This window comes from Eretmochelys imbricata, chromosome 9 (assembly GCF_965152235.1).
Source record: "Eretmochelys imbricata isolate rEreImb1 chromosome 9, rEreImb1.hap1, whole genome shotgun sequence".
NCBI lineage: Eukaryota > Metazoa > Chordata > Testudines > Cheloniidae > Eretmochelys > Eretmochelys imbricata.
Window position 1 is genome coordinate 96109077 of NC_135580.1, and position 22279 is coordinate 96131355.

General features: G+C 45.4%; 1 protein-coding gene across 1 annotated transcript in view; it reads left to right on the plus strand.

Moving 5' to 3' along the window:
• The window catches only part of MCF2 (MCF.2 cell line derived transforming sequence), a 99952-nt gene that overhangs the window by 14874 nt on the left and 62799 nt on the right, over positions 1-22279 (plus strand). The window contains exons 2-4 of the mRNA XM_077826182.1: positions 7929-7997; positions 10349-10463; positions 12386-12476. Of these exons, the coding sequence (XP_077682308.1) occupies positions 7929-7997; positions 10349-10463; positions 12386-12476 (275 nt within the window). The remainder of the gene's footprint in view (positions 1-7928; positions 7998-10348; positions 10464-12385; positions 12477-22279) is intronic.

Genomic DNA, 22279 nt, shown 5'->3' on the forward strand with positions numbered 1-22279 from the left:
TGCTGTTCTCCTGCCCTCCCCTTACGCAGCCCAGGTGGGGAAGTGACCTGAATGCAGGGAGCCCTGATGTCGCTTCTCGCTCCCCCCTCACAGCCCCCTAGCGTTCGAGGGGGGAGCGAGCAGCAATGCCAGCTGCTCCACGCATTCAGGTCAGTTTCCCCATGTGGGCACAGGAGGGAGTGCAGGGGTTATGGGTGATGGAGACACAGTGCAGGAGTTGGGGGGCAGGGGATGGGCAGATTGAGAGGGGCCATGGCGGGGGGCACCTCACCCATGGGGACCAAAGGCGCCAAAATACAAGTTCACCCAGGCTGCCATTTTTTCCCTTAGGCCAGCCCTGCTTGGAGGAAAAGGACTATCTAAATGTCAGTGGGAATAGAGCTGTGCAAATAACCAGTTTTTGGTTTGTGGCTGAATCAGGGTGGGGGAGGAGATTCAGGTTGACCCAAAAATAAATATATTTTGAATTTTCTGGCAAAACTAGAAAGTTGAACATTTTTTTGTTTTGGGTCACGTGAAATGTTTCATTTGCTTCTGAAGTTTTAAAACTTTTTTGATTTAAGTGGAATAAAATTCAAAACAAAAAGTTTTTGAAGAAAAAATCAAAAGCTTTAATTTAGGACATGTAGCAAAATGTTTCAGCTTTTCAGAATTTTTTTTTCTTTTTCTTTTTTTGACCCAGACAATTTGGTGAATTTGACACGAATTCACCAGAATGTTTTGGTTGCCCAAATATGCCTTTTCAGTGAAAAAAGTTCTCAAGAAAATTGGCACAGCTCAAAGGGGGAAGGAGCGAATTGCTTTATCCACTGCAACCTGTCTAGTCTGGTAAGAATGCAAACTGATAAATAAGTGCCTTCCTATTAAACATTGACTTGGAAAGACACTGGGTTTTTTTAGTTTTTTTTAAAATAAGTGCTTTTGTTACCAACCTAAGGTTAACTCCTCGTTGCCAAACAGTGTTCTCTGAGAGCTATTAATAAATCAGCCTTTCTGCCCCTATTCCTAAATTGAGGCAAACAAAGGGTGCCTTTATTGTAAATCTTTCTATTTTATTGTCGCAGTAGTTTATTCTGTGGGCCAGCTTTTCAAACAATGTCCTGTGGCTATGTCTTCACTGCAAAAAAAGGCAATCCCTAGGTGTGGGGTATAGGGTTGACCCTGACTAGCTACAGTGAGGTAAAAATTACCTGTGCTTTGTCTCCATTAGACTTTTATAGCAAATTAGCTATCTTGATGGGAAAATGCACCTTTTGGACAACGAAGACATAGCCTGTAACTGTGAGTGCACGCTCAAGTCCTGCATTTGTGTTTACTGATGTCATTCGGCATGCAAATGTTGCATTCATTTGTATGCATGTGCCATGCCTAACACAGTGGGGTCCTGGTCCTTGCACATGTGGATCTGACTATAGTATCAAGGCCTTTGACTGTAAACTCTTTGGGGGTGGGGACAGAGTCTTTTTACAGTCGATCACATTTCTGTAAAGTGATCCTGGGAGACAAGATTGCAAAGCAGCAACATCCATTGCTTGTAATGTACTTCTGGGTGAAAAGACTAATGGGGAACAAAATACAAGCTGTGGAACAAAGGATAAAGGCTTGTGGGTAGTGAAGTTAATTTGAGATTGAAGGATGAGGTTCTGCAGGGGTTGGACAATGGCCAAACTGACCACAATGATACCAACGAGGCTTTGGGGGAAAATATCTGAGCGTATTACAGCTTGGCCACAGGCAGCTTGTGCACTAATGAAAGAAGGGAAATTTCACGGCAAGGCAATGTGGTAGTGATCAAGTGATGTGCTGGAGGCAATGAAAGAGGAGGAGGAAAGTTTTAAGTGGTGGCAGAAAATAAGAATGGAGTGCAAGCTGGTAAAGAAAATGGCCAAAAGAGCAGTGGCAGAAAGTAAGGGTCAGGCACTGAAAGCCTTATGTGCAGGACCACTTAAGAAGGAGGGGGAGAAAGGAGTATATAGATTAGCTAAGATTAGGCAAAAAAGCACAGAAGAAGCTGTGAAGCTTATGACGGAGTGCCTGGAGAATTGTTCTGGTGATGCTTGGGGTCGTGCCGTTTGCCGGAGACACATGTTGAGACTATCATGGACGTGTACCACGGTAGCACAATGGTCGTGAGAAGCAGCTGCTGCTGCAGGGAGTCATTCACTGCAAGGGTGGCTCTACATCGAGGATCGGCCTTCAGGCCATTCCTATTGGTGATTGGAAAGGACATATTGGTGCAGGAGATTAGGAGATCAGCTCAGTAGAGCACGCTTTGCGCCAAGGACATTATGTTGTGCTGTGAAGAGAAATATGGACTGGAAAAGGACCTAGAACTATGGAAGGCTGCATTAGAGGGAAATGGCTTACAAATCAGCTGACAAAAGGCTGAATACGTGCAATGCTTCATTGAGAGGGACAACGAGAAGTCAGTAAAACAGGCTGGCATAGAGTTAAAGTCTATGCAACAATTTAAATATCTTGGTTCAGGGTTGAGGCACGATGGGAATGTCGATGCGGACGTTAGGAGCCACATGAAGAGCACTTGGTGTAAATGGAGGGAGTTGACGGGAATTCTCTGCAGTAAGAATATGCCAAGTAAACTAAAGAGCAAAGTATATAAGATCATGATTAGGCCAGCCATAATGTATGGGGTCAGAATGATCGCCAATGAGGAAGAGAGAACAACAGCTACTTCAGACAGCCAAACTGAGAATGCTAAAGTGGACACTGAGTAAGACGAGAGCTACCCAGTGAAATGGTACAAGCCATGATGCAGCTATCCCCTATCACAGAAAAGCTGAGGGCATATCAACTGACATGGCCGGGTCATGTGAGATGACAAGATGTGGGGTGTGTTGGCCAGAGAGTACAAGAGCTAGTAGTCAAGGGACAAAGAGCACAAAGAAGACCTAGAAAATGGTGGTTTGAGATGGTGAAGGAGGACATGAAGAAGGTTGGCCTCAGGTTGGATGACACAGCTGGCAAGAACACTTGGAGATGAAGAACAAGAGCTGCTGACCTTGATTGATGGGACAAATTGAAGGCAAAGGAGAAGAAAGACATTCTGGTACCATTGTCATTAAGTACATCAGGGTAGATGAGAGGGCTAGCTGAGTTGAGCTAAAGGAAGTTGATGAACGACTTCTGGGGAAATTCTGCGCCATTGTGGTGCAACAGAAAAATGCCCATTCCCACAGATGCCCTTTGCTGCCTTACAGAAAATGATTTCTGTTGGGGTGGGGAAGCAAAGAGAAGCTACACCAGTGTTCACTCACCCCTCCCCGGCAACTCAGATGCTTCTGTTCGGGCAGTTGGGGGAGAAGTAAATCACTGTGGTGGGGGAAGGGGAACTGGGGCTTCCCTGGCCAGCCAGGGACATTAGTCTTGGCTGGGCGGGGGGATGGGAGGAGGAGGAAGAGGAGGAGGAGGATGGAGACGGAGTTTCCCCTCCCCCTTCCCTTCCCGGCTGCTCTGTGCAGGGCTGGGTCAGATCAATCCCCAGAAAGTTCTTCTGGCTGCAGGAAGCTCTGCACCGCAGGAGGGGCTTGGGAGGGAGAGTTCTGAGGGGTGTGTGTGTGAAGCTCAGCGGGGGGTTGGGTGTAGGGAGGTCTGGATGCAAGGGGGTAGGGCAGACAAGGGGAGCAGCTCCCTGTACAGTAACCCTTCCCCCATCAACACACCGGGGAACCCTCCCATTGAGGCCCTCCCCCGAAATCTGGAGCCCCTCACTGAGCCTCCCAAACCCCCACCCTGCTAAGCCTCACCCCATGTATCAGGAGCCCCCCACCTCACTGAGCCCTATCTTCCTTCACCTGGGTTCCCCTGCACCCAGAACCCTACACCGAGCCCCTGTGCACCTAGGACACTCCCCCCCGCAACCGCACCCAGCTCTCCATCGAGTTGCCCGCACCCAGATTGCACCACACAGAACCCTGGTACTCTTGAGGGAATTCTGCACCAAAAAATTAAAAATTTTAAACTTTTGCATATTTTATTTATCAAAATAACACAGAAACACAATAACAATATAATCACACCATGTTCAGTTATTTTGGTAAGTTATTTCAAAATACTTGTTAGCAAATAATTGAACATGGTATGATTATATTGTGTTATTTTGACAAAATATGCAGAATTTAAAAATATTGTGCGCAGAATTCCCTTGGGAGTAAAATTAACTCTGTAGAGTAAGCAACAGTAATAGGGCTAAATCTTGATCTCATTTTGAGCAGGGGGTTGGACTAGATGACCTCCTGAGGTCCCTTCCAACCCTGATATTCTATGATTCTATGATTGAAATAAGTAGTTTTACGGCTGACATCACTGGGCCCAGGCTTGACCTGTGAAGAGCAAACAGAACAGTTTAAGTGAATGGGAGTGAAAATAGCAAGGTATGCAACTGAATGCCGGGGAAACACTCAAATATAACAACATAAGCAATGTTTGATGCCAGTAGAGGGATTCGAGTAAGAAATGATCCCAGTGAGCCAAAAGGTAGTGGAATGTCACCCAGTGTCAGGACTTCAGACAGCCAAGAGAATAATCCCTGAAATCAGAGTTTTATCAAAGAAACATAGATTTAAGCTTACCTGTCAAAAAGCACAGACTTAATGGCATATAGGTGTGTTTAAAATGATCATATTTACACTATCAAGGACATACATTATATAGTAATATTTGTTTCCAGCACCTTCAATCAGTGTAAATTGAGTGTTTTTTTATTTTTAAGCTATCACTCCATTTACACATTGTGGTATAATATTCTAATGGACACAAATCCTTGTTCATTCTCTCTCTCTCTGTGTCATAAAATTCTGCTGAGATGCAGGAGGCCGGGGTCATGGTACACTACAGATGGCTGACAGCCTCTTTTTCCCTATTTATTTAATTTTAGAAATCTAATCATGATGCATCAGAACCTTTCTAATCTTTCTAATGTGTTTTGTGCAAACAGCTTGGCTGACTGCAGAGTTTTATTTGCTTTGGGAGTGCATTAATTTTTCCAGAATTAAGAAACATGACATGATAAAATGCCCTGTATATTTCACAAGATACCATTCTCTGACACTGCTGCTGTCAACAGAAACATGCAGCTTGCTGTGCTGGGAAGTACCAAGGGATTCTTGAGAGGAGGGAACTATAGAATCATAGAATATCAGGGTTGGAAGGGACCTCAGGAGGTCATCTAGTCTAACCCCCTGCTCAAAGCAAGACCAATCCCCAACTAAATCATCCCAGCCAGGGCTTTGTCAAGCCTGACCTTAAAAACTTCTAAGGAAGGAGATTCCACCACCTCCCTAGGTAACGCATTCCAGTGTTTCACCACCCTCCTAGTGAAAAAGTTTTTCCTAATATCCAATCTAAACCTCCCTCACTGCAACTTGAGACCATTACTCCTTGTTCTGTCATCAGCTACCACTGAGAACAGTCTAGATCCATCCTCTTTGGAAACCCCTTTCAGGTAGTTGAAAGCAGCTATCAAATCCCCCTCATTCTTCTCTTCCGCAGACTAAACAATCCCAGTTCCCTCAGCCTCTCCTCATAAGTCATGTGTTCCAGTCCCCTAATCATTTTTGTTGCCCTCCGCTGGACGTCTTCCAATTTTTCCACATCCTTCTTGTAGTATGGGGCCCAAAACTGGACACAGTATGAGGCCTCACCAATGTCGAATAGAGGGGAATGATCACATCCCTCGATCTGCTGGCAATGCCCCTACTTATACATCCCAAAATGCTGTTGGCCTTCTTGGCAACAAGGGCACACTGTTGACTCGTATCCAGCTTCTCGTCCGCTGTAACCCCTAGGTCCTTTTCTGCAGAACTGCTGCCTAGCCATTCAGTCCTAAGTCTGTAGCGATGCATGGGATTCTTCCGTCCTAAGTGCAGGACTCTGCACTTGTCCATGTTGAACCTCATCAGATTTCTTTTGGCCCAATCCTCCAATTTGTCTAGGTCCCTCTGTATCCTATCCCTACCCTCCAGCATATCTACCTCTCCTCCCAGTTTAGTGTCATCTGCAAACTTGCTGAGGGTGCAATCCACACCATCCTCCAGATCATTATTTGAAGATATTGAACAAAACCGGTCCCGACCCTTGGGGCACTCCACTTGCTACCGGCTGCCAACTAGACATGGAGCCATTGATCACTACCCGTTGAGCCTGACAATCTAGCCAGCTTTCTATCCACCTTATCGTCCATTCATCCAGCCCATACTTCAACTTGCTGGCAAGAATACTGTGGGAGACCGTGTCAAAAGCTTTGCTAAAGTCAAGGAATAACACGTCCACTGCTTTCCCTTCATCCACAGAGCCAGTTATCTCATCATAGAAGGCAATTAGATTAGTCAGGCATGACTTGCCCTTGGTGAATCCATGCTGACTGTCCCTGATCACTTTCCTCTCCTCTAAGTGCTTCAGAATTGATTCCTTGAGGACCTGTTCCATGATTTTTCCAGGGACTGAGGCTGACTGGTCTGTAGTTCCCAGGATCCTCCTTCTTCTCTTTTTTAAAGATGGGCACTACATTAGCCTTTCTCCAGTCGTCCGGGACCTCCCCCGATCGCCAGGAGTTTTCAAAGATAATGGCCAATGGCTCTGCAATCACATCCACCAACTCCTTTAGCACTCTTGGATGCAACGCATCCGGCCCCATGGACTTGTGCTTGTCCAGCTTTTCTAAATAGTCCTGAACCACTTTTCTCCACAGAGGGCTGGTTACCTCCTCCCCATGCTGTGCTACCCAGTGCAGCAGTCTGGGAACTGACCTTGTTCCTGAAGACAGAGGCAAAAAAAGCATTGAGTACATTAGCTTTTTCCACATCCTCTGTCACTAGCTTGCCTCCCTCATTCAGTAAGGGGCCCACACTTTCCCTGACTTTCTTCTTGTTGCTAACATACCTGAAGAACCCTTCTTGTGATTCTGAACATCTCTTGCTAGCTGCAACTCCAGGTGTGATTTGGTCTTCCTGATTTCACTCCTGCATGCCCGAGCAATATTTTTTTACTCTTCCCTGGTCATTTGTCCAATCTTCCACTTCTTGTAGGCTTCTTTTTTGTGTTTAAGATCAGCAAGGATTTCACTGTTAAGCCAAGCTAGTTGCCTGCCATAATTACTATTCTTTCTACACATCGGGATGGTTTGTCCCTGTAACCTCAATAAGGATTCTTTAAAACACAGCCAGCTTTCCTGGACTCCTTTCCCCCTCATGTTATTCTCCCAGGGGATCCTGCCCATCAGTTCCCTGAGGTTGTCAAAGTCTGCTTTTCTGAAGTCCAGGGTCCGTATTCTGCTGCTCTCCTTTATTCCTTGTGTCAGGATCCTGAACTCCACCATCTCATGGTCACTGCCTCCCAGGTTCCCATCCACTTTTGCTTCCCCTACTAATTCTTCCCGGTTTGTGAGCAGCAAGTCAAGAAGAGCTCTGCCCCTACTTGGTTCCTCCAGCACTTGCACCAGGAAATTGTCCCCTACCTATTCCAAAAACTTCCTGGATTGTCTGTGCACCACTGTATTGCTCTCCCAGCAGATATCAGGGGGATTGAAGTCTCCCATGAGAACCAGGGCCTGCAATCTAGTAACTTCCATTAGTTGCCGGAAGAAAGCCTCGTCCACCTCATCCCCCTATAACTGTAGCTTACTTAAAAAACAAACCAAAAAACGTTCCGAGTATCCCCTACATCCTGTTGAATACAGGCATGTATTCTTAACATGTCAAGATGACCCTGACATGTTATCTTTAACATAATTAATACACCTGATAGTTACTGCTGTATTGTGGCATTTGATCTGCTTGATGAGTTAAGAAATGTATATACCTAGGTATACAGTGTTCTTAGGTGTGACCTTTTAAATATTTAGTTTAGTGGAGTAGTGATAAGCCTCCACTAATGGATGCATTTAGCTGTTTTGTTTTTGCTGTGTTTGCTAGAAACCACAATTCCCCTTTGTGCAAAGGACATCAGTGACGATTTGAGGAAGAAGTTTGCTTTTCTTTCTGGTGAGTATGGTAAATGTTCCCCATGTTCTCTGTGTAAAGTAATTTAATTTGCTGCATGAACCTATGCACTGTTTGGCAAAATGATACTATACACAGGCGATTATTCATCAGGTCATCTCTGGTGCCGCTAGAAGTGTTGTTAATAAAACATTGTGGCAGTTTGAAAGACCAGTTTAGGTTTCTTTCTCAAGCCATGCTACAAAATATTCCACTCTTCATACATTTAGAGTATTCACAAGTATGGTGCTTTGAAATAGAATATGTTTCTATAGGTTTGTGGCCAGTTTACAAGTATTAACCCTTTTTTTCCTGACTTCTTTGCCATCACATCCTAAGTGTGCTGATACAGAGATTAAGTGATACAGCTGGTTACCCCTCCCACACCCCAACATCTGATAGTTTTGATAGTTCTAACTCTTTTATGTGGGAAAAGTGCCTTTGAAACCCAAGCTAGAATTTGGCCCATAATACTGAAACATTTTAGGGGCCAATTCCCAGGTCCTTTCTTAGTTTTTCATCTGATCCTTCCTGAGGAAAGTTCCTGCATGAAGATAGGTTCTATTGAAAATAGCACCCCTTATGTACCATTTTCAAAAGTGATTTTACGGTATGTCCACACTGGAATAAAAGACATGGGGCTGGCCTGAGTCAGCTTACTTGGGCGTATGGGGCTCGGGCTGCAGGCCTAAAAGTTGCTGTTCAGACTCTGGCTTGAACCTGAGATCTGGGATCCTCCTCCCTCGTGAGGTCCCCGAGCTTGGGCTCCAGTCTTGGCCCGACTGTCTACACAGCAATTTTACAACCCCACAGCCCAGGTCCTGCGAGCCCAAGTCAGCTGACCCAGGCCATCCACAGGTGTTTAATTGCTGTACCCTTAGAAACCGAAGGGTAAAATTTTCAGAAGTGCCTAAAGGCCAGATTGTTTAAGGTAATTAGGTGTCTACTGGGATTTTCAAAAGCACCTCCGCACCTATCTGCATTGTTAGGCATATAGATACCTTTAAAAATCAGATCCTAAGTGTCTTAGGAGCCCAAATCTCATTGACGCTCAGTGAGACTTAGGCTCCCAAGTATCACGTCTGAAAATGGGATTTAGGGGCATTTGAAAATCGTACCAAAGAATTTATTAGAAAATGATGATCTTCCTGCAGAATTTTTGAAAATTCTATCCCTATGTAGGCTGGTCATCTTTCTCCCCAGTCCAAGAAGGATGGACCCCATACCCTGATTGGGCCCTTTTCCTCAGGGCTTCGTTTACTGGGGGCACTGACAATCTTTCACAAAAACCCAAGAATAAACAGTTCAACATAGATCCAACAGTTAGTTCCCTTGACCTAGGCCATTCTTGCCAGAACCTCCCTGCTTCTGACAGGTCTTCCTCAGTCCTCCTATGAGCCATCTGCCTCGGAGTCATCCTGCCCCATGGCCTATACAGGAACCAGCCTGCTTCCTGTAGCTCTCCACCTCGATGGAGCTCTTTATAGGAATCGCCTAACCCGGTGGGTCTGATCATTCCCTCTACCTGGCCCAAACACCTGGTCTTAAAGAACAATGCTGACTGGTCTCTGGTCTTCACAGGGGCAGACCACCTAGTACACCCTGCTATAAAGAATTCCATTGGATTGTTCCTAAACCCCATGGAAAGTGTATGATTTTTCTCTTCAGTTTCAGGATCATGAAAACATGGAGCTTTTGGATTGGGTCATTTGGATTTCTCTCCAGCACTTCCATGTTGCAGTACCGAACTGTTTGTTCTCACCAGCAGGTGCCAGTAACACCCTGTTGGTATTGCAATGAGGATACACTTTTATGAAAAAATCCTGCCCTGGGTTGCATAGGTGCAATGATGGAATAGGAGGAGAAAAGATGCCAGGATTCTCTCTCTTCCCCATCCCTTCGGTGCACCCTCAAAGCAACTGGGCAGGAATCCAACAGGGCAGGCTCATGGTATGAGGGCACAGTGAGTCCCCGGCAACCATGAATGATGCCGATGGTTGGCAGCAGGGGCTACGATGAGCAACAATGAATGCTGCAGTGTTTCCCCAGATCCTCCATGCCCCAAATCACCCTGTCTGGTATTTGTAGGATGTGTCTGAGATCCTTAGCATAGGTAGAACCTGCTTTACTTCCTGACCTCGCCTCCCCCCCCCAGCACCCACACCCTCTCCAATATACAAAGCTCAAAAGGGATAGGGTAGGATTTTGCCTTTAGTCTGTAGATGTTAAAGATGTGAGTGCTACTTATGACTACTATTGGGCTAGCTGCATGTTTTATTTTAAATTGGGGCTTTTTCGGCTTGGCATGGTTTCTGGACAAACTGTACAGACAAGCACTATTCTGTTACTTGTAGGTGGCCGAGGGAAAGACAACGGTTGGATCATCACGTTTCCTGAAAACTCCCATTTCAATGAAGCATCGGAGGAGGTTCTAACGAAAGTCTTAACATACTTAACTTCGGTCCCAAGGTACGGTGCTGCCTTCCCGCTTTCGTGCTTCGTTGGCAGAGGCTCCCATCTGATCTGGTGTCGGACATGTGAGCTGCGATACAATTGCCTCATTGTGAATGACGCTAGCTAGAGAAGGAAGAAATTACCTGCAAAGCCTCATGATGTTGAACCAGAGTGTTACATTGGTATTTCTTATACCGATAACTACATAATAAAAAGTAGATTTTTGTCCTTATTGGTTGCTGGTTTCATAAACTTACCTGATGACAACAATAATTAATGGAATCACTTGGCTTAATCTTAGATGGGTGTCAGCACTCAAAAATGATAAGCCACTGGCAAGTCATTTGGGATATATTTTGCACATGCAAGTGGAGAGTATGTTAATTTGGAAAAAGAGAGAGACACCTTGAGAAGTAAAATAACTAAAAGAACAAAGCCATTTGGTTTAATACCTTTCCAGATCATTATACTTGCTCTCCTGGTGCTGTACTGCATTTTCCAGTACCGTTTTTCTATAGCAACATTTACTCGCTGATAGTCTACCAGTCCCACAAGGTAGTTACACTAGGATTAATGGATCTGAACCATTTCTTGTTCCTGAGGTTGGTGGATTGAAGTTACCTGAAATGCTTAATCTCTTTTTTCACTTCATATCACCTATTTTGGCAAATTGCTTGCTACAGAGGGAGCAGGGTGAAGAAGACATCTAGGTGGCCATCAACTACTGTCCTGGAAAAGTGCCATGAGTTTTCTCACAAACTCAAGGACAAAGAGTCGCTGGGTTCTCGTGCCCTAGTTAATTCTTGAGTGACTTGCATTCTACATCTACCCTCCTCATAGTTGTGCTGGTAACAGAGCAAAACTTCCAGGGCAGCTAGGTTGTATGCGGTGTGGTTATAGTTGTATTGGTCCCAGGATATTAGGTGGCAGTCCCAGCTAGCCACCAGTTCCTCCAAGAGAGGGCTTCTGTCAGCGTAGCCTTCCGAGTAGAGCTGGGCATGTGCAAACGGACCTTGCAGTCTCTGGTGGTGAACCAGCCTCTGCAAGGTCATTGGGTCAGGCTCCATTTCCATCTCTAGTCATTTGTCTTCTGCTATTTCCCTTACTTGCCGCTTCTTCCTGCTTTACTCCCCCACCCGACTCCTCTCCTTTCCTTCATATCCTTTCACTTCCCATTCCCCTTTTCTGTGTTTCTTTCTCTCACTCTTCAAACTTTGCTCAGATTTTTCTGTCTTCACTTCACACACTGCCAGGCAGCTTCATACCAGGCGATGGTTAAAACTTGGCATTCATGGAAACCAGGTCATAGCAAGATAGTTTTTTCTGGGTCTGTTGACAGTAGTGGTAATGCATCTCTGGTCAGCAGGGGGTGTGGCGTGTGACTATATGAGACCACTGCTCAACCTTGTTGATTGCAAAACGGACATACACTTAAAGAGTAGTAACCGGATTCCTAGATATGGTTGTACTTGTATCGTAGACAGGGGCTCATCTGAACACTTACATTATCCCCCAGTGTGTAGAACTAGAATGCTGCTCACTTATCTATTAGGGTTGGGATTTTCAAAGGAATTTAAGGGAGTTCTTAGGCTCCTTTGCAAATTCCAGCTCCAAAGTAATGTGGATTTGCAAGGAACTTTCCAAACTGCACGCATAGCCCACTCAAGTGCAAATAAAATTCCCATCGAACAGGAGCAACTTTGCATGTTTCTAATGTCAAGCTTGCTGTCAAATAACAGTGAGGTAAGTTTGTTGAGTTTATTTCTGGAACCAACAGTAGAAAATAGTTTCAAATGGACTTTTAATGTTTATGAAAGGTGCGAGAGGTATTGTGTTCTGCGTATTTATGATAACTTTGTGTGTGTGTTTTTTACTGGGACTTAAATGGATTGCTCTCAAAATGTTACCTAGCTACTTGGTATTTTCTTGTCTTGTAGTCAACATGAAACTGACACAAAATTTATGCTAATCCTGGATAGAAGATTGGATACATGGACGTCTGTCAAAATGACTCTCCAAAGGATAGCAGTAAGCCCTTTTTATTGTTAAATGCTTTAAGCTATTGAGTCGTCATGTACATTGTTTCAGATTTTGAAAACATCAGTAGACCAGACCTGTTGAACTAGTCTTTCTTTCAAGGCATTTCTATGACCCTTTTCACCATAGTAAAAGCAGGTATTATGATGTGCCTAATTTGTATGCATATTTTAGCTGTTTGGACATCCAACTGATCATTTGCCTGTGCTCATGCAAATTTGTCACACAGCTGTGTACACATTTGTGTGCCCTGCTCTGGGCATTTGATGTTTAGACAATCCATCTCAGCATATATGCTATGTGTAGATTCTGCTTTTTAGCAGCAGATGATTATTTTACCCTTAATTGGGCAATGTTTTATTTACTGCAAAATAGCCTTCAAAATAGTTCCCTGCCCTAATTTTTATATGTAAAAAATCAGGGAAAAACTACATTGAAAGTTATATGTGTGTGCCCGTGTATATAATGGGGTAACTGTAGACTGTATCCAAAATGATACAGGGATTGGGACCCAGACCTCAGAGAAGATGCATCTCATAGTCTTGCATGGATCAGCCTCAGAAACAATTATTGAGCCTGTCCAGTAACTGCCACACTCTGTTCTGAATGTTTCTCGGTTCTTCTAGCTGACTTGCTCTGCCCTGCTCCCTGCGAGTGTGTGGAGATGTAATATCCAGCTAAGATCCATGTCTCCTTCCCACTGCTTCTCTCCTTCTCCTGTGGAGAAACAAACTAAAATGCTGCCATATAAAGCACGTGTGTACAGATATATGTATATAAAATGTGTCTCTCTTAATTAACTAGAGCAGATGTACCATCAGATGCTGAATAAATCTCACAAGTAACACTCCCCTCCCCAGTCAACAGTATGTGATCTTTTGCAAAAATTAATATGTAGTCTAAAAGTGCTACACTGGTGTATATAAAAATTCAATTTTATAATGAATGGAGATGTACTAAAAAGCTGGCAGTGAAAGGCCAGATCTAAACTGACCTTGCTACAGTGGAAGGTGAAAAGAAATGTTCTGAAAAGGTCACAATCATCACCGTCGCCTCCTCCTGTAACACAGAGCAAGTCTACACTACTTCTCTTCGGCGTAGCTGCGCCGTTTCTGGTGGGGATGCACTATGTCCATGGGAGAGCACTCTCCTGTTGGCATAATTACCCCACCTTGGTGAGAAGCGGAAGCTCAGTCAGCGGGAGAGTGTCTCAGGCCAACATAGCACTGGTATGGACAGCGCAAAACATGCATTTCTGGATGGGAGGGCTTTTTCACACCCCTGAGCGACATAAGTTATATCAACTTAGGTTGTGGTGTACACCTGCCCACAAAGAGGCACTTCATATGAAGAGTTGGATATGCAAACTCAGCAGATAGAGAATGAGGCAAAGAGTTTATCAAGAAGAGCGTACAAGTTAGACCACTTTGCACCGAAATCTCGTTGGGCTAGCTGATGCCCCATCAGGTCAGATCTTAAGCGTTAACAAGTGTTTGACTGTTGCTGAATGTGGCATTAAGGACATTTTTGCTGATAAGCATCTAGTGGCAGTAATGGTATTTTTGGATAGTTAAAATAAATCATGACTGTCAGAGCCTGGTCCTATTGCCTTTACACAGGCAACACTTGCATTGATCCCAGCGGGGGCTTTTTCTGGTTCAGGACTGGCCCTTGAATGCCGTTTTTCCCTTTAAATAGCTTGAAACCAATTTTTTAGAATGAGAGCTTTACTTGCCTGTCCTGATTTAGCTTTCACAAAAGTGCCTGCCCTTTACATTTCATTTTAAATGGTACATGAGCATGTGATCTCACAAGATATGCTCTGTGCATTTCCTTCTGCATCCTGTATATCTGAGCACTTAAGGCAGTGCTGTGTGCAAACAATACAGAGACACCCAATGTAACTAAGAATGAAAGACCGAAAAATCTGTGCACATCAAGTTGTAAGACTTTGGGGTTCTGCCTGTGAAAAGACAGGAGTAGGATCAGCCCTTAAGATGCCTCTCTCAGGTGCATGTAACAGGGAAAACAAACTAACTAGTTTTAAGATGGAGCTTGATAAGTTTCAGAGTAGCAGCCGTGTTAGTCTGTAAAAAGAAAAGGAGGACTTGTGGCACCTTAGAAACTAAGCAATTTATTTGAGCATAACCTTTCGTGAGCTACAGCTCACTTCATCGGATGCATTCAGTGGAAAATACAGTGGGGAGATTTATATACACAGAGAACATGAAACAATGGGTGTTACCGTACACGCTGTAACGCGAGTGATCAGGTAAGGTGAGCTATTACCAGCAGGAGGGGGGCAGGAACCTTTTGTAGGGATAATCACTATCTTTTATTGGACTAACTTCTGTTGGCCAAGAGGCAAGCTTTTGAGTTTACACAGAGTTTTTTCTTCAGGTCGGCGTCTAACTACCTATTTGCAGACATGTATGCAGCGCTGTTGTAGCCATGTTGGTCCCAAGGTATTAGAGAGACAAGGTGGGTGAGGTGATAATCTTTTCTTGGACCAGTTTCTGTTGGTGAGAGAGACAAGCTTCCCAGCTTATTCCGCAGAGCTCTGTGACCTTATGAAGAATTCTGTGTAAACTCCAAAGCTTGTGTCTCACCCACACAAGTTGGTCCAGTAAAAGAGATCACCTCTCCCTCCCCCCCCTCTCTCTGTTTTGTCTCTCTGTTTGCAAATGTAAGTATCCGCCGGCTCACAGGATGCATGTGCAATGTATGTGCACGTTTGTACCATCCAGCGTAGAACCTCAGGCCCTCCCTGTGAATCCCAGGCCTTAGGATTTGACCGGCTTCGCTTTTCTACTGCATAATTGGGCATATCATTTAAAGATACGTCTTTCAAGGCCCCCCCTAATTCAAGAAAGGGGCGTTCTGCTTTCTGAAGGGCTCCCCAGAGAGCGCCCCCAGGAACGAACAGCCCCCAACTCGAGGAAGATTTTTGGCATTCCACCTTAAAAAGAAAAAACGGAGGGAGCGGGCGAGAGTCAATCGCCTGGTGCATGCCTGGTCCGCTCCCGCAGCCGCGCCCCGGGTGAGCCCCCGGGCTCGAGCTGGGATGAGGCGCGCGGGGCCCGAGCGAGGCGGAGCGCGGGCCGCGCTGGCAGCGGCGGCCGCGGCAGCTGTGCGGGGGGCCGGCTTGCGGGCGGGATTGGTCCGCCCCCGCTGAGCGGCGGCTCCCGCCCCGGCACGCCGCCCTGCCAGCCGGGGAAGGCGGCGATGGCCGAGGCGACCCCCGGCGGAGGCATGCGGCGGCTCCGGAGCAATGCGGTAAGGGCCCGGCCTGCCAGCTGCCCAGCCCGGGTTCGCGTGCAAGGCTGCGGCTGAACGGTGCCGGGACCAGGGCGACGCTGCCTTGGCATGCCCTGCATGCGGCCACCCGCCTGCTGCTTGCATCGCCCGCCCGAAAGCTGGGGGGAGAAGGGAGATGTCAACCCTGTCCCCTGATGATTTCAGCCGAGCAGCCCAGGACGCACGGTGAGGCGCGTCTCCTTTCGAAGGAGGCGTTGGATCCCCCGGAGATCTCTCTGCAGCCTTGTCCTGCGTGCTGAGGTTGCGTTAAAACCAACAAAATACCTAGCCGAAGGTTTTGTCTGCTGCTTTCCCCAGAAACCCTCTGCATTCCTGGGGAAAGGCCGCACCGAGAACATCCTGCGGTTGTAACGGCAGCTGGGCAGATAGAGGCTGCTATGGTGAACTCTGCCGCCGGCTCAGAGGGTACAATAAAGCTATCCGAGCATGGTGTAGCTTTGTTAGCTTCAGCAGAAGTAGAAGCTGCCCTACGACTGTCCCAGCGTTTTTGTTGCCTGACTTTGCTCTCCAAGGAGAGAAGAAAGTCACTAACTTTGCAATCTGTGTATTGATCCGTTTCCTGTGTCCGGGATCAAACTTCCTGGTGGATTTTCCTTTCCTCTTGGTCTGTTCTTCTTTCCCTGGGGGCAGGGAAATCCCAGTGGAGGGTTGTCTATTCAGGGGGAGATTATGCTTTTAAATGTAATTCTGAGAAAAGATGGTAAATGCTTTTAGTGCAGAAAATTAAGTAAATAATGGCCATGTTCCTTCCAACCTATGTAAGTCCTAATGTAGTCACAAAACTGTGTGTATTGAAGACAGTAGGATGCTTCACTCACTAAAAGTGGATTGCCCTTTTTGGGCTTAATTTTTTATGTCCTTCGAGCTTTAGGATCGTTTTTCAAAAAACCCAAATTATAGTGCTACTAAATTAGGAACGCTGTTAAAATATTATCAGCGGGTTGATTCTTTTTCATTGCACAGATTACTTTAAATTCTTTTCTAACTCTCACGTTATAGAGAATGCTAGAAGCTGGAGAAGGGAAGTTGAGTATAAAGGGTTCATGGGTCTTTTTACCAGGTTTTATCAAGTGACAATGATTCTCTTTAGTATAATGAATGGTAGGACTGGAAGTTCAGCTGGGTTAAGACGCTCCCTCTTTTGGCTTTGAGGAGCATAGGGTGTGAAAGTGCCCCACATGTTCTTTCTGTCCTATTGTCGCATGACACATTTCTTGCCTTGGCTAATATTGGAGTTGAGCGCAAAGGTGCTGGCTAACCTCAGTTAAGGTATAGAGAAGTGCAATGAAGCCTTCATAAACATTAACTTTGAATAATTATTAAACCAGCTGATTTTTTATTTTTTATTTTCATCTATCATCTTTCCCCTTAAGTTAATACTACACAGAGGACACCTTTCTGCTGGTAGCAGACTTAAAGCAAGGGATTTTTCCATACGTAGTCCATACTAGATATTGATCTGCAAAAGGTACATTTCTTCGTCAAGTACATATCACCTTTTTGCTTCTCGTTAAGTGGTGACCTTGATTGAACATTGATAAAATCACCTTTCATGCAGGAAAATCTTAAAATGCTTTCTAAACAGTAGGAATCCTGTTTCCCATTCTGGAAATGCAGCTACCTCTTGGGTGAAACGTGACACATGTTTAATAGCAAACAGATCGTCTTACTTAAGTTTAGGATACAACATTTAAAAATACCATATCAGACTGGAATTTGCCTGTATCCCAGATGTGACAGACTGGGATAAATCTGTGCCAGATTATGAACTCTATCTTGTATTATGTGTGAAAATGCTCGGAACTATGATTGCATAAGCCTGGACATGCCCAAAGGCAATCTACTGTACTTCATCCCAATGAATCGCAAGGCTTGAGAAAGATGTTTGACACCTTGTTGAAGGACTAACACTAAGGCTTATGTCTACACGAGCACTTTTGTTGGCAAAACTTTGCAAAAGTTTCACCGGCAAATGCACCGGTGTGGACAGCGCTATGTCAGCGGGAGATGCTTTCCTGCTGACATAGCTACTGCTGTTCATTAGGGGTGATTTAATTATGCTGGCAGGAGAGCAGCTACTTGGGCAACCTTACAGTGGCACAGCTTTGCTGCTGTAAAGTCCGTAGTGTAGACATGGTGTAAGAGCTGTCACAGAGAAATTTAGGGCCAGGGATGCTGATTGCGTCTCATTTACAGGCCTTGCCCTCGGTGGAACAATAGCTTTTCTACACAGCATCCTGTACAGGGCAAGGAGAGGGGAGGGAGAGTAATTGGTGGATCTGTAGCTTCACTCTCTGAGCAAAAGGCTCAGAAACAGGGTTCCTATTAAAGAGAAGGATTCTCTTCTGCCCAAGGGGGCGAGGGGACTGATCATTGCCACATTTAAGAAAGAGTTGCAGGAGGAATTCTTCCCAGCCTGAAATGTTGACGAACCTCAGCCTCACAGGGAGGGTGCATTTCAGGACTTTTGTTTTCAAAGATCTGTAATGTCTTGTGCTTTAAGAGTAAACTCATCCTGGTTAAGCAATTCCTTTGTCAAGCCAGTGTTTCTTGCTATCCTGACATCTTGTCCCTGAAGGGTTTAAATTGAAGTCCAGAGAGTCTCTAGGTGGAGCCCTGGATGAGCACATGTAAGAGGCTGGGGGCTTTTGATTTTGGGGTCTAGGGCAGCTGGGCAGCAGCACCCTATGTCCCAAGGAAGGGCATCAGACAAGAGGTCTGAGCCAAGGAGAGTGCCCTGTAGACCTACAGCTTAGATTTTACCCAGATCCAGCTGGTCTGGGAGCACATGGGAGCCAGGAGTGGGTCCACTCTCAACAGACTGTTGACTGCAGAGAGGCACTGGGCCAGAGTTTAACACAACAGCTGTATGAAAGCTTCCCAGTTTGTTCAAAGATCGAGCTATGAGGTCTGCCAGAACTACTGCGTTTGGAAGTGGCAGTGGGCTGGGTCACGTGCTTGTTTATGTCAGTTTGGGCCATTGACTTGATTGGGTGCAGGATTTGGGAGGAATGTAAGCTGTACCTGTCCATTCTCATCTTGCTGTGGCTCCTTGATGGAGCCTTGTGATCTCCTTGGTGGCTGCTGCTCCCCTGCCCAGTTTTCAGAGGAACGTCTGATGTTGAAATTACTATGCTGTGGGGTGAGACTAATAAACAAATAGTAAAATGGTTTTAAGGCTGAGAGTGGTAAACCTAGGGAATTGCATGTGATAGGAATGCAGCTCCAGGGCGGCATACATGCTCTGTCAGTAGTATATAGGCAGACAGGCCTCATAGGGGGGACAACCAGTGCAGATTCTCCCTATGGGTACCTGGTTGCAAATGATTTCCTTGAGCCTCCTGAGTTCATGGGACAGGCCAATCTAATGACCAGGAGAGATGCCGTGTGACCATCCATGTGGCTTGCAACAAATGTCCAACCACCTCACAATCTATATATTGTTAGGGAGAACCAAACAGCACAAAATTATTGAAACAAACCCCTGCATGTTAGCAGAGGAAGCTCTGACTTGAGAGAAGAAAAAATGGCAACAACTCCTCCCCCCATCCGTAATTCGGAGTATTGCAGACTTTCAAGTTGGAGATTTCCTGCTCTGCCAGTTAACACTACCATTGGCAAAAGAAAGATGAGAATTTTTCTTTGATTCTGACCTTTTGAGGATGGTTGCGTTCCTAGTCAGCAACCTGTCTGAAGTTAACCCACAATGATGTGACATAAAATTGGTCTCTGGTTCTGTAACTGTACATGAGTCCTTCTAAACTTTGGCGTGTCAGGTTCACTCCCTCCAAGGATTGTGTTGAGATGCTCAGATGAAACTGCCAGGCTTTGGTTGGGTCTGTGAAACCCTCCTAGGAGACACTGGTGTCTTGACATTATCAAACTGCGAAGTCTAAGACCTCTCCTCTCCCAGAAAACCCACCTCTCTCCGGACCTACCTTGTCTTTTGGGTGGGAGCTTAGTGGTTGGCTACCCCCCTCTGGTTGAGGGTGGTGCTTTACACAGGAATGAGCTTCTTGCCAGACCTTCCCCCTCCCCCCCACCCCCCGCCAGTTTCACAGCATCAGTCCTATAAACTTGTGGCAGCTGGCCCTATAGCTGCTGCCTACATTGGACTTGACCTTAGTCTAGGGTCTGACACCTTCCCTTTCCCCCATACTGTGCCAGAATGTACCACTGTACTACAGCATGCTGACTGACGCCTGTATTCAATTCGTGCCAATAACGCCTACACGCCTCCCTCCCCTCACATGTTTTGGGGACTCCCTAGTGCTGCTGTTCATTGTGGGGTACATCAGAGCTCAGAAAGACATAACGGGCTAGGTGAACCAACCATGGGACCGTCAACAGCAGCAGCATTTGGAGTCCCACTGATTGCCATGCAGAGGGGTGGACAGGCAGCCTGCTTCTCTGGACCATATGGGAGGGGGCTTGCCTTCCCTACTGTGCCAGGGAGAAGACGAAGAGCTCCAGTCAGCCGGACTGCTCGGAAATATCAGGAGGAGCGTGTGAGCGTGCCGTCTCGTTGGGAGAGAGAACTGCAGGCTGCACGGTTCCCAGCAGGTTTGCTAAAGGGAGATTCTGAGCCGGTTGGAGGAAGGGAGTAATAGCTAGTCTTAGAACCAGGTTTGCAAAGCTTTCTATGACTGGGGCCAAGTTTCAATTGGCAACAAGCCCAGGGGCAGGTTCGGCCTGGTGGGAGGTTTTATTGTGCAAGGTTCACAGAGCTCTAGACTGGCAAACGTTTTACTAACCAACATTCGGTATCAAAGCAATAGCGTACAAATATTGGCAAGGAAAGGGTAGGCATCCAGGGTTTGAATCTGAGACAATGTCACTAGCCATTTAGTGGTTCGCTCTTGCTGTCAGAGCGAAATCTTAAGCCCTGGCAAAATTCCCATTGAATGGAACTTAGTTTGTGTTCCTTTATTTTTTCACTCCTGTTTAAAATCACTACAGATGAATATAGCGCATTTATGTGGCTCTTGTGATGCTAAAGAGCGCTGACCATTTCTAAGAGGAACACAATCCTCAATCAGGTTTTTAAAAAATTTTTATTAAGAAAAACATAAGCACGGCCATATTGGCTCAAACTAGCCGATCTCACTCAGTATCCTGTCTTCTGACAGTGGCCAGTGTCAGATGCTTCAGAGGGAATGAACAGAACAGGGTGATTATTGAGTGTTCGTCCCCTGATGTCCAGTCCCAGCTTCTAGCACTCAGAAGTTTAGGGACACCCAGAGCATGGGGTTGCATCCCCATATCATTTTGGCTAATGGCCATTGGTGGACTCATCCTGCATGAACGTATCTAATTCTTTTTTTAATCAAGTTGTACTTTAAGCCCTCACAATGTCTCCTTGCAATGAGTTCCACAGGTTGACCGTGCCTTGTGTGAAGACCGTGCCTTTTGTTTATTTTAAACCTGCTGCTACCGATTTCATTGGATGACCCCTGGTTCCTGTGTTATGTGATGGAGTAAAAAGTGCTTTCTTATTCGCTTTCTCCACAGCACTGAGGATTTCATATATCTCTATCATATCCCCCCTTAGTCATCTCCTTTCTAAGATGAACTGTCTCAAACTTCTTTAATGTCTCCTCATATGGAAGCTGTTCCATACCCCTGATCATTTTTGTTGCCCTTCTCTGCCCCTTTTCCAATTCTGATATGTCTTTTTTGAGAGAGTGCAGTTCTAGTTGCCCCCAGTATTCAAAGTATGGGTGTACTATGGATTTACATAGTGGCATTACAATATTTTCTGCATTATTATCTATCCCTTTCCTAATGGTTCCTAACATTCTGATAGCTTTTTCTGATTGCCGCTCTGCATTGAGTGGATGTTTTCGGAGAATTATCCACGATGACACCAAGCTCTGTTTCTTGAGTAGTAACAGCCAATATAGACCCCATGATTTTGTACTTATAGTTGGGATTATGTTTTCCAATGTCCATTACTTTGCATTTATCAACGTTGAATTTTATCTGCCATTTTGTTGCCCAGTCAGCCAGTTCTGTGAGATCCCTTTGTAATTCTTTGCAATCTGCTTTGGACTTAACTGTCTCGAGTAATTTTTGTATTGCGTGCAAACTTTGCCACAGTGTAATTTGTGCGTGTCACATCTCAACTGTAAATTATGGCTTCTTTGAACAGTACATAATAGGATGTTTATGGAACCAAACCGTGTTTTGTGTGCACAGATATAGATGCTTGTATTCTTCTTCATCAGAGTGTAGATGCTTATGTGAAAGTCATCTTTCTCCCCGCTCCCCCTCCCCGCCAGTTGTACACATTTTTCCCTTGAAAAATGGGCTAGTGAATATTTCATACCAGGGTTTTTTTCATTGCCCCTCAGTGAAAACTTCATTTAATGTAGATTTAACTGGTAGTATCAGGACATTTCTATCATTTATAATCATATAAATGAAATGGTAATTTACACTTGATAAAGGATTCACATGTTTATGCTGACAAGTTA